This window comes from Sarcophilus harrisii, chromosome 3, assembly GCF_902635505.1.
Source record: "Sarcophilus harrisii chromosome 3, mSarHar1.11, whole genome shotgun sequence".
Lineage (NCBI taxonomy): Eukaryota > Metazoa > Chordata > Mammalia > Dasyuromorphia > Dasyuridae > Sarcophilus > Sarcophilus harrisii.
Window position 1 is genome coordinate 495,051,193 of NC_045428.1, and position 11,103 is coordinate 495,062,295.

At 44.7% G+C, this 11,103-nt stretch overlaps 1 protein-coding gene across 2 annotated transcripts in view; it reads right to left on the bottom strand.

Annotated features, from left to right (window-relative positions):
* Positions 1-11,075, bottom strand: part of PCSK7 (proprotein convertase subtilisin/kexin type 7) — a 29,667-nt gene extending 18,592 nt beyond the window's left edge. The window contains exons 1-6 of one of the 2 annotated variants that reach the window (XM_003764195.4): positions 10,604-11,073; positions 5,221-5,391; positions 4,237-4,734; positions 3,031-3,165; positions 2,103-2,268; positions 567-657 (exon numbers count right to left, since the gene is read on the bottom strand). In XM_003764195.4, the coding sequence (XP_003764243.1) occupies positions 567-657; positions 2,103-2,268; positions 3,031-3,165; positions 4,237-4,722 (878 nt within the window). In that variant the 5' untranslated portion in view covers positions 4,723-4,734; positions 5,221-5,391; positions 10,604-11,073. Of the gene's footprint in view, positions 1-566; positions 658-2,102; positions 2,269-3,030; positions 3,166-4,236; positions 4,735-5,220; positions 5,392-10,474 lie in introns of both variants that reach the window. The other variant, XM_023499429.2, reaches the window with a different exon arrangement.
* Between the last annotated feature and the right edge of the window lie 28 nt (positions 11,076-11,103).

Sequence of the window (11,103 nt, forward strand, 5' to 3'; positions counted from 1 at the left end):
GAGTGTGAATGAGAGTGTGTGTGTGTGTGTGTGTGTGTATAAAAGGCAAGGATGTGGTACCAGGACTGCTTTTGTCCTGTGATTGGAGGGGAAAACGTTCTCTTTTCTGAGAATTCCTTAGATTAGTAGACTGGTTTATTAAAGTAGTCCATTAATCTAAGGATTGGGCCTGGATGGGGATTCATGTGACGATGGCTCAGGAGAATAGGAAAATGAAGTGGTATGTTGTAGTGGGAATAGCACTAGATTTAAACTGTGAAGGTCTGGGTTCTGATTCCAGTTCTGCTATTTACTACTGTACCCCTTTGGGTCTGAGTCCCACTTCTATCACTTTGTACTTGTGTAATCCTGGCTAACTACCTTGAACCCACTGGGACTCAGTTTTCTCATGATCTCTATGGTTTCTTTGAGCTGCATGGTCTGAGTCCACCATGTACTTGTACTCCACAGTGGATGAAATGTCATCAGGCTCTTCTGGGAACTTGCCAGGTATAGCTCTGGTACACAAGTTTCTGCTCCAAGTCTTTCAATTCTTCCCATTGGAATGGAATGGATGATTCTCTTACCTGCAGCTGTAGATGTCATTGATCTGATAGTGCTTGTTGAAGGCCACAGCCTCCAGGCTGTCAGTCAAAGGTCCATCCAGCACCCGGATACCTGAGCATTGGGAAAACAGGAGGGGAAAAGAAAGAGATAATTCAATCTCACCTTAATGCAAGGGTCTGAGATTGAAATCTGTGGGGAAGAATCTTTGGCTAGCAGATGCAGACCAATATTCTCTTCCTAGCTTTACCAATTTACCATATGGCCTTGAGGAGATACTTTAATTTCTCCCTCTTAAATGGAGTAGCAACACACCACTTTTTTCTCGGAAGGAGTGAGGGCTATATGAACCTAGGGAAAAAATAATGTGATCTCTCCCCTCCTGGAACTAGAAATTGTCTCAATTGCAAAAGGATACTGCCCTCTGCTGGAAAACAGGAGAAAAACAAAAGTACTAAGAAGTTAAGCATTTATTTACTGAAGAATTAACCTTAGTCAAATAGACAAGAATTGAGATGAAACTTGGGAGCTATGGAAGGCCTTTATGTGCAAGACAGAATCGCCCAAGTTACCCTAGAAAGACAGAGCGTGTCATAGTGTACTAGACAGCTTGATATCAGGAAGAATGAGTTCAAATCCTTATTAACACTTATTAACTGTCTGACCAGGAAAACAATGTATGACCTTTAGTTCCTTCATCTGCAAAATGAGGATAATAACACCCACAGTACCTACTTCACAGCATTATGAGGCTTAATTGAGATTTTTTTTATATATATAGCACTTTGCGAACTTTAGAGCACTCTTCAAAATGCTAGGGATTATTATTATTTTTATTGGTTTGCACACAAAACTTATCTTTTTACTACCAGAGCAGGAACTAGAAGAGGAAAATGGTACAAGAAGAGCCTTATCCAATCAGAGGAGATAGAACACTTTGAAGCTTTATCTTACTCAGGAATTGTTAGAGGAAGAAAGATTCCTTGATTATTCATTTGTTAACTAACCAAGAAAAATATCTGGAGTGCAGACATATATTCCGTGTGTGTGTGTGTGTGTGTGTGTGTGTGTGTGTTCCCTCTCTGAAGATCCCTCCTTCCTTACCCCCTCCCTGAAGACTTAGGGTTGACTCCACTGCTTCCAGCTCTCCCTCCCCACAATTGCTCCTCTGTGCCTAGGGTTATAACCTGTCTACCACATTCAACTCCCACACTCCTAAGGCCAGCACAATCACAATTTGGTTCCACAGGGTTCCCCTCATGCCCATACTTCTCTCTTCCACTTCTCCAGTTATCCCAGCCACTCTGCCAATCTCCATCCTCTCCAATCCCTGAAAACAATCTCCTATTTACATTGATCCTATCAAACTATTTTCCGCCTTTCTCCCAATTCTGCCTAAAGTTACATTTGATGGAACCAATGAATGGTATTGGGTGGCTAAGATTGAATTTGGCTTCAGTTTGGATTGTTCTAAGGTCGTAGGGAGATCAAAACAGAGGAAGATAAAACTAAAGTTATACAGAAAATCTGGAGGCTAGAGAGAGAAGCAATGATGCTACCTGCAATTCTGCTCCCATACGCCACCCCCACTGCACAGAAGCTGTTGTTGGGCACCGCAGCGATCTCGCCAGCACAGCGAGTGCCATGATGATTGCCATTCTCCACATCTGGGTGTGGCATGGGGTCAGGGTCATTAGAGTTGAGGTCATAGCTGCCTTCAGGGCTCTGAAAAAGGATAAGTAGGGAAGGAAAGGGCAGTAGGTTACTCCCTGGTCTGGGGCAAAGGGTGGAGGAATGGATTACTTTAATGAACCAATGGTTTCAGGCAAAAGGGTAGCTCACTAAAGCTTTGAGGCTGGGCATATTTCACTCAGCTTAGAGAGAAGAGAAAGAAAGGCACCATCTACTTTTGACTTTACAAGCTCATCCTGAACTTTTGGGCTCATTTTCTCCACAGCAGTGTACAAAGTTTTAATTGGACGGTCTTTCATTGTTACTGTTGGCCAGAGAGAGCTCTATGGTAAGGCTAGACTAGCATAGGAACAAGGTTGACACAACTAAGTCTGAGCTCCTGAGGGGTATCCTAGGCTTTTCTCTCCTAGATGACTTCCTACCTTCCTGATATGGAAGAATGAAAAAGATCTACGTGTCCTTTGGTTACTGGTGGAACTACTTACAGGACAGGTTTTCATAGTAGGACACTCTCCCTACCACACAGCCCTGGGGACAGGGAAACTGCTTATGCTGATGTTTCCTACTTGCTGCAGCAGGAAGAACCAGGGACCAGAATGTGCTGAGTTGGCTTTCCCTTGATAATGGTTGCAATCGACCCTAGAGCAAGTTGGGGAAAGGGAAAGAAGCAAAGAGCATCATTCCAGGTCCCAAGAGTCTTTAAGGAGCAAGGGGATGAAAGGATTCTTCTGGGAGAAGTGAGGTGGAAATGATATAGTGTAAAATATGGTGACTATGAAACCCCAGGATACTCACATAGTTAGGTTCAATGTCCTGGATGGTGTGCTCCACTCCATCATCCACCACCACCACTGTCACTCCTCGTCCTGTCACATTACGCTCCCAAACACCTGTCACGTTGATGTCTCTGCCACGGATTCGCCGGTTATTCTGGGGGAAGAGGCTATGTCAGAGGTAGTTTCTAAGGCACAAGGATTCAGTGATAAGACAGCAATGTTGGACAGCTCATTATGGATGCAGATGAATTGAAAAGAGGAAGGGAAAGATTCTCCCCAGTCTGCCACCCCATGCCAACTCAAAAGTCAGAGAAAGGATATGGATCAATAGCTCCCAAGAAAGTCTAAAAAGAGGGTACAGCAAGTGAGGATTTTGCTAATGAACAAGTTTCCTAAAAAGTCTAGTGTTACCCTATTGAGCTGGATAAAAGAGGTGAGCAGAGGAAGAGCCATGCCAAAAGATCTTAATTCTTTCTATCCCACAAGAACAGGTTTGATTTCAAGCCACTGAAATACTCCTTTGAGATAAACAGCAGCAACTGAATAGTGATGGTTTTACCAGCTATCTTAAAGGTACAGAACTCTCACTTTAAATGCGCATTATGCAAATTTTGAAAGAAATCCCCCTTCCAGAAAAAACAAACAAAAAAACCTGTTAACTTTATTTATAATACAGTGCTCTCCCAGTCTTTCCTCTCTAGCCCCTCAGCTTAGTACTCTATGGCTTGTTACGTTCCCCCCTCCCCCCCCTCCAAAAAAACAAAAACAAAAACAAACAAACAAAAAAACCCCCACAAAACCCTCCAAATAAAAGCAGAAGAATGGAATCACAGAGAGCTCACCTTACTACTACAATCACCACTACTATCATCTTATTGCACTCAGGGCTTAGGACCTCTGCAAGCCCTCCTCATCCATCTGGTCCCATATGTCTGTCTTCTGTCTGTCCTCTCTCACATACTGTCTTGTTGCCCTCCTCCCCATGTGACTGGCCTTGGCCCCTTTGTTCCTTCTCCTGTTCTTTCTTCTTTGTCCCCAGACACCACAAGTGCTAGAACCATGTGTTGGGCCCTCCCTCTATAGCTGTAGGCAAATGGACATTATATAAAACTACTTTATCCAGATAAAGGTCTGCACAAGAGTCCACTCCCTTAGAGCCAGAACTCTCTGGAAATACCTAGAGGGTATCTATCTAAGGTACACAGCAGGAAAGGGTTAAACTCACCAGATGCCATTGCTGGGGGTACTTGGGGTCATTGAAGAGCACGCTGCGTTTGGCGCGCTTCAATAACCGCTGCTCTGAATGCCAGCGCACAGCTTTGTGCCCAGACAACACTGCTTCGGCCTGCCTTCGGGCAGCCTCCTCTTGCTGGACTCCAGGGTGGCCAGGGGGCTGGATGAAGAGATAGTGCCCCTGAAGTTCCCCAATGCGTCCCGCATTCAGCAGGCCTGCAGCCTGGGCCAGGGCGTCTGCCCGTTGCTCCTCACTCTCTTGCTTGTTCTCACCCTCCAGCCTGTCCAGGAGCACAGCCCAACTCAGCCCCCTAGGACTCTGGACCTCAGGTCCGATTGTCTCTGTTAGTTCTAGAGTCGTGACCAAGGGAACCAACAAGAAGAAGCCAGTTCCTATCAGCCAGAGGCAGGCAGGCAGGCTCAGGGAGGGCTCCAGGACAGCACTCCATGGTTGCACTTTGTGCCTCCCCTTCGGCATCAGAGCGGTGGGCTGCAGACAGAACAAAGGCATCAGAGAGAGGGGAGAGCTGGGCCTAGAACAGTTGAGAGGAGAGAGATGGTGGTGGACTAGCAACGTCCTCTCACATAGATAAGATTTCTGGTCCTTTATTGTCACAAACACCTCTACCACAGGATCTGTATAGGAGTGGGAGGGGAGGAGTGTCAGGTCAGATCCAACAAGAGTTGGGTGATTTCTCCTTAGCAGATGGGAAAATCCCCATGAGACCACTACTCTAGCTTCTATACCCTAGCAGGCATGTTGCTAATTTTTCCCACTCCATTTCCCCAATCTGAAGTGCAAAGTACAGGTTGTTCTCATCAGCCAGGAAACAAATATCCATCCTAGCTCGTTCCTTCTTTTGGATGTTGGGGATGGGGGAGGAAGATAAGGAGGGAAGCATGCTTCAATTCAATTCTCTCAGCTAAATCCACTGGGAGTCATTCTCATGGTTCCTACTCTTCCATCCATTCCCACCTGGTCTCCTTGTGGGGTTGTACTCCCAGGCAAGTCGGCCACATCAGGCTCATCTTGTGCGTAAACAGAAGCAGCATCACTTTTTCTGTGGGCAATGGAGATTCAGGGCTATGGTCGCATATCTGTAGGTAGCAACAGGAGAGATGGCATCTTCTGTATTCTCCCTGAATCCTGGGGGTGGGGATAAGCAGAGGTAAGAGTCATTCTCAAGGCTGCTGGCTGGTGATCAAATCTCATTTTCAGGGAGTTAAAATGAGACCCAGATTGGGGAAGTGACTGGTGCCATAAGGCCAGGCCACAATTACAACTCAAAATCCTGTTCATTATTCTGGTCACCAGAGCATTCTACTCTCTTAGGAATCAATGGAAAGGCTCTGGGAAATGTTTTGATGTGGTGCCTTTAACCTTTTCCTGATGTGACAAAAAGCCAGTGTTACCAATGCTTCATTACACAGGGGGTGAAGAAGCTGAGATTTAGAACTGTTTTCTCAACCCCTACCAGAAGATAATGCCCACTACAGCATTTCTGACAAGATGCCACTCATTCTCCCCTTGAAGATTTCATAAGAAAGAGAAGTCAGCATTATCCCAGGCCGTTCAGTGTTTAGACAGCTTTAACCCTTAGGAAATTTTTTCCATATCTTGACTGAAATCTGTTATTTCTGCAGTTTCCACTTTTGCTGTTAGAACTGAAATTGATAGGGAGTTGATAGTAAGCACAACAAGCCTAATTTTTCTTCCATATGACAGACAGCAATTTGTAATATTCAAGGAGAGCTATCATGCCCCTCAATTCTCTTCAGTCTAATGAAGCCACTTTCTTCAACTGATCCTATCTATTCAGCCCCTTTTAGTCATCCTCTTATGAACACACTCTAGTTTGTCAATGTTCTTTGTTATGAGCCAGAACTCTTGAACTTGAAACAAAAGATTCTTATAAGGTACTAAGTCAGTGGAATTGATAGAGACAATAGTTATGTAATTTAGCATGGTTCAGTATGATTGATTTAATCCTACAAGGAGATGTTATGGGCCAGAACTTGAAACAAGGTACTAAGTGGAATTGAGGAGACAGTGGTTAAATCTAGTTTAACATTGATTTTAATCCTATAACAAATAATGGTTTCCTAGTGATGAATTGGTTTGTACTCGGTGTACAGCATATAAGCTAGAAGCCTCAACCAGGGAAATTCAGAGAGAAGGCAAAGGGCTGGCCAAAGGAGCTTAAGATCTCAGAACCAAGGGGAGAAATTCAATTAGATCTTCGACCTTCCTGGTGGCTGGCCTGGACTCCTGCACTTCCCCTACTAAGACCAAGACCAGACTGAAAGGCTCTCCAGAAAGCTGCTCAGCCCCAGGAAGGAGATAATAAAGGATCTAGACTAGAAGAAAGCTAACCGGACCCCGGAAAGGAGACAAAACTTTGAAAGAGATAATAAAGGATTTGGACTTTAACACTTGGCTGTTCTCCTGGTGATCACTGAATGAAATGAAGGCTACTTCCAGAGAATCCCCATGAAAACCTCAACAGAAAACATTACATTTTAGAGAGAATATTACAGTTCTTCCTAAAAGGTAGTTCCAAATGAATGTAAACTGCATTTTTGTTTTTCTTCCCGGGTTATTTCTACCTTCTGAATCCAATTCTCCCTGTGCAACAAGAAAACTGTTTGGATCTGCACACATACATTGTATCTAGGATATACTAGGACATATTTAACATATATAGGACTGCTTGCCATCTAGGGGAGGGGGTGGAGGGTGGGAGGGAAAAATCGGAACAGAAGTGAGTGCAAGGAATAATGTTGTAAAAAAATTACCCTGGCATGGATTCTGTCAATAAAAAGTTACTATAATAAAAAAAAATAATAAATAAATAAAAGGTAGTTCCAAGAACTAAACACCATAGGCCAGATAAGGGACTATTACTCTCCAGTTACTACTCTATGTTTAATGCAAACTAGAAAGACACTTGTTTTTGGCCATCATATAACATTAAAGTGACAAAGAAATTAAGTAACTATATAACACTTTCTTCATATTGAACTCCAGATCCACTAAAATTTCTCAATCCTTCTCACATGCAACTCTTTATAGGAACATCTCTTTTATCCTCTATTTGTATTATCGATTCTTTGAACTCAAGTGTACTACTCTATATTTACTGAATTAAATTTCCTCTTAATATAAACCCATTGTTGTAGTCTATCTAGTTCTTTTTTGAATAACTCTGCCATCCATTTTTTTTTATTATTATAATAACTTTTTATTGACAGAACCCATGCCAGGGTAATTTTTTACAACATTATCCCTTGCACTCACTTCTATTCCGATTTTTCCCTCCCACCCTCCACCCCCTCCCCTAGATGGCAAGCAGTCCTATACATGTTGAATATGTCGTAGTATATCCTAGATACAATATATGTGTGCAGAACCAAACAGTTCTCTTGTTGCACAGGAAGAATTGGATTCAGAAGGTAAAAATAACCCAGGAAGAAAAACAAAAATGCAAAGTTGGCATTCATTTCCCAGTGTTCTTTCTTTGGGTGTAGCTGCTTCTGTCCATCATTGATTAATTGAAATTGAGTTAGATCTTCTCTTTGTCGAAGAAATCCACTTCCATCAGAAAACATCCTCATACAGTATTGTTGTTGACGTATATAATGATCTCTTGGTTCTGCTCATTTCACTTAGCATCAGTTCATGTAATTCTCTACAAGCCTCTCTGTATTCATCCTGCTGGTCATTTCTTTTTTTTTTTTTATTTTTTATTTTATTTTATTTTTTTTATTTAATAGCCTTTTATTTACAGGATATATGCATGGGTAATTTTACATCATTAACAATTGCCAAACCTCTTGTTCCAATTTTTCACCTCTTACCCCCCCACCCCCTCCCCTAGATGGCAGGATGACCAGTAGATGTTAAATATATTAAAATATAAATTAGATACACAATAAGTATACATGCTGCTGGTCATTTCTTACAGAACAATAATATTCCATAACATTCATATACCACAATTTACCCAACCATTCTTCAATTGATGACTGCCATCCATTGTTAACTATTCTTCATAACAATAACAAATCTGAGAAGTGTGACATGCACACTTTTTTTTTGCATTAATTTTATTTTCTTTTTTTTTTATTATAGCTTTTTATTTACAAGATATATGCATGGGTAGGTAATGCATGGATAATTGCAAAACCTTTTGTCCCAATTTTTCTCCTTCCTCCCACCCCTTCCTCCAGACGGCAGGTAGACCAATACATGTTAAATGACATGCACTTTCATCCATGTCATTGCTGGGCCAAGATCAGACACCTGCAGCACATGCTGATCTCTCCCTGAGATGTCTCCCTCCAAGTAGACTCTGATCTATTAATGGAATTTGGATCTAGTCATTCAATCAGTTCCAAATCCACATAACTGTACAAACATCTGGCCCATATTTCTCTATTTTGTCTACAAGATGAACGTAAGATTTTGTCGACTGTCTTGCTGAAATCCAAGCACACTATATTCATACCATTCCCTTAGGATAGGTAGGTTATTACCCTTTGTTCTTGAAGAGAACCAAACTGACATCACTATGTTAGAATCAGAGTTAGTGTGTCTTACTGTGACTGATCAGACCAATACGATCTTGAAGAGCTTTGCCACAGGTTGGACACGACAATCCACGTGAACATTTGGGGTGGATCCTGTTACTCTGCACATCCGACACTTCTTCTAGGCTAATTAAATTCTGCTTTGCTCTTTGGGCATGGCACCTTCTCCGATGAGTGCATGCCATGTTGGGCCATCCTGTGCCAGTGTTTCCTACGTCACACAATCAATTCTAAAGTTTTTAAGAGATACTTTGAAAGTATCTTTGTATCACTTTGATCACTCTGTGGCACTTGCCTGTGTAAGTTCTCCATAAAATTTTTTTTTGGCACGCGTATATTTGGCATTCAAACAATGTGGAGTTGTGCTCTCTGCGGCACAACTGCGATGCTTGGCGGTTTAGTTTAGTAACCCTATCCAAAGTGAACTTAATTTGCCATGACTAATTTTTGATGAAATATAAGCTCTTAGTGACAGCCACCTTCCTTTGCAAATGGTCACGTGTCTCCTCTTTAATATATTCTAGAATTTGATAAGAAATCAAAAGCAAGTTCACTAGCCTCCAGTATGAAGACTACCCTCTTCGGTTTTTTGAAAACAGAGATAACATTAGCTCATCTCATCCACTTCATCCTTCAGGACTTTCCGCTTCTCAATCATTTTTTAAAGATCACTGGCAATAGCTGATGAAGAAATGCCTCCTTGGTTTGGAGGTTCCAAAAGGAAGCCTCTTTAGTCTATAAAAGAAGAGTGGCCATTAGATCTCGGGACCTCCGTACTCTGGCACCCTCTCCCACCGTTTCAGCTTTTAAAGAGTGGCCCTCCCTAGGAGACAGTGAGTTCCTTGAAGGCAGGGACGGCTTTTTCGCTTTTTTTTGTATCTCCAGACTTACTAAAATGACCAGCGGCGTGTGAAGTTAACGCACGCAGCCCCACTTTCTCCCAAGAGCTTCCGGGGAGTTTGGCTCGGGAGTGACCCGTAATGGTTCCCAGGAACGCCTAGTCCTAGGTGGGGGGGAGGGGGAAGAGCTGGCAGACTCCCACAGCAGCAGCCACACCCGGAAAGGTTAATAACTATCACGCTAGTACGGGACGGGCGGCAGAATTGGTGCCATTTGGCTCCTTAAGCGCACCTGGAGACTCCAAAGATCTGAAGCGCTCGGGAAGAGGAAACAGCCCAAAGCGAGGGCGTGACCCGAGTACAGGAGCAGAATGGGGGTTCCTGGAAGCGAACCGGTTTAATTTCATTTCCGCTAAGTCACTAAACGCTCGGGTGTTTAGTCAATGTCAGTGAAAGTAACAGAACGAGGTGGCCCCGAGGTCACGTGGGAGGGAGGCCGCTCCGGTTCACGGTCAGGGCACCGGCTGTAACTTGGCACTTGTGGGAGAGAAACAAGATCCTCTGCAAACAGATCCCAACCCACTTTACTTCCTCTCCCGGAGCCGCGCAGCCTCAGCCCTCCGAGGCTAAGGGGGAAAGGAAACGTCGGTGCTTAAAAGCAGACAAAAGTCCAGGGGTCCCGGCCTGGCTCGGCCCCCCGCGGAGCTCGGCCCCCGGGCCCCAGCGGCGCGCGCCTCCTGCCGCCCCCTCCCCCCACCCACGCGGTGCGTCCCACGCTCTGTCACTCCTCGCCGCTCCTACCTCGGGAGCTCCGAGGGCTCCGAGTCCAGTCGTCTCGCCCTCCCTCCCTCCTGTTCCACTGACTCCGGGCCCTCGTCTGTGCCAGCACCTTCCCCCGGACAGCCCCCCGCTCCCGCGGTCTCGCCGTACCTGTCCAGCAGCCGCCCGTGGGGGCTGCGGAAACTCCGGGCTTCCACCGAGCCGGGGCCGCCGGTGACAGAATCGCCACTTCCGGCTTCGGGGAATCAGCCAATCACGCCTGGATCCCGCGGAAGGGGGCGGGGGAAGAAGGGGTTGGGCGAGAGTGAGCCTGGGGAGGAGTTCATTTTTCCTCTAGCTAGAGCGAGCGTCAATAAAGTCCCGCTGTTTCCTCGGGGACTCCCGAGTCCTTCCTTCTTAAAGAAACGATCTTACTATCAAGTAAGAGAATAGCTGTTAAAGAAAAAGGCGCGTAACATAAGATGCCTGCCATAGCGAGCGCCGTATAAATGATCCTTTCCCTCCTCTTCTCCCCCCTTCCCCCGTCCTTTGTTGTCTCTAGTAAAAAGGATGATTTCAGTTCCAAAGCGTGAGGTTGGCTCCCCCATTCCGCACGGTTTAGCTGCCCCTAGGTCGCACGCTAGGCTTCCGGCGGTGGCCGGCAGGGGGCG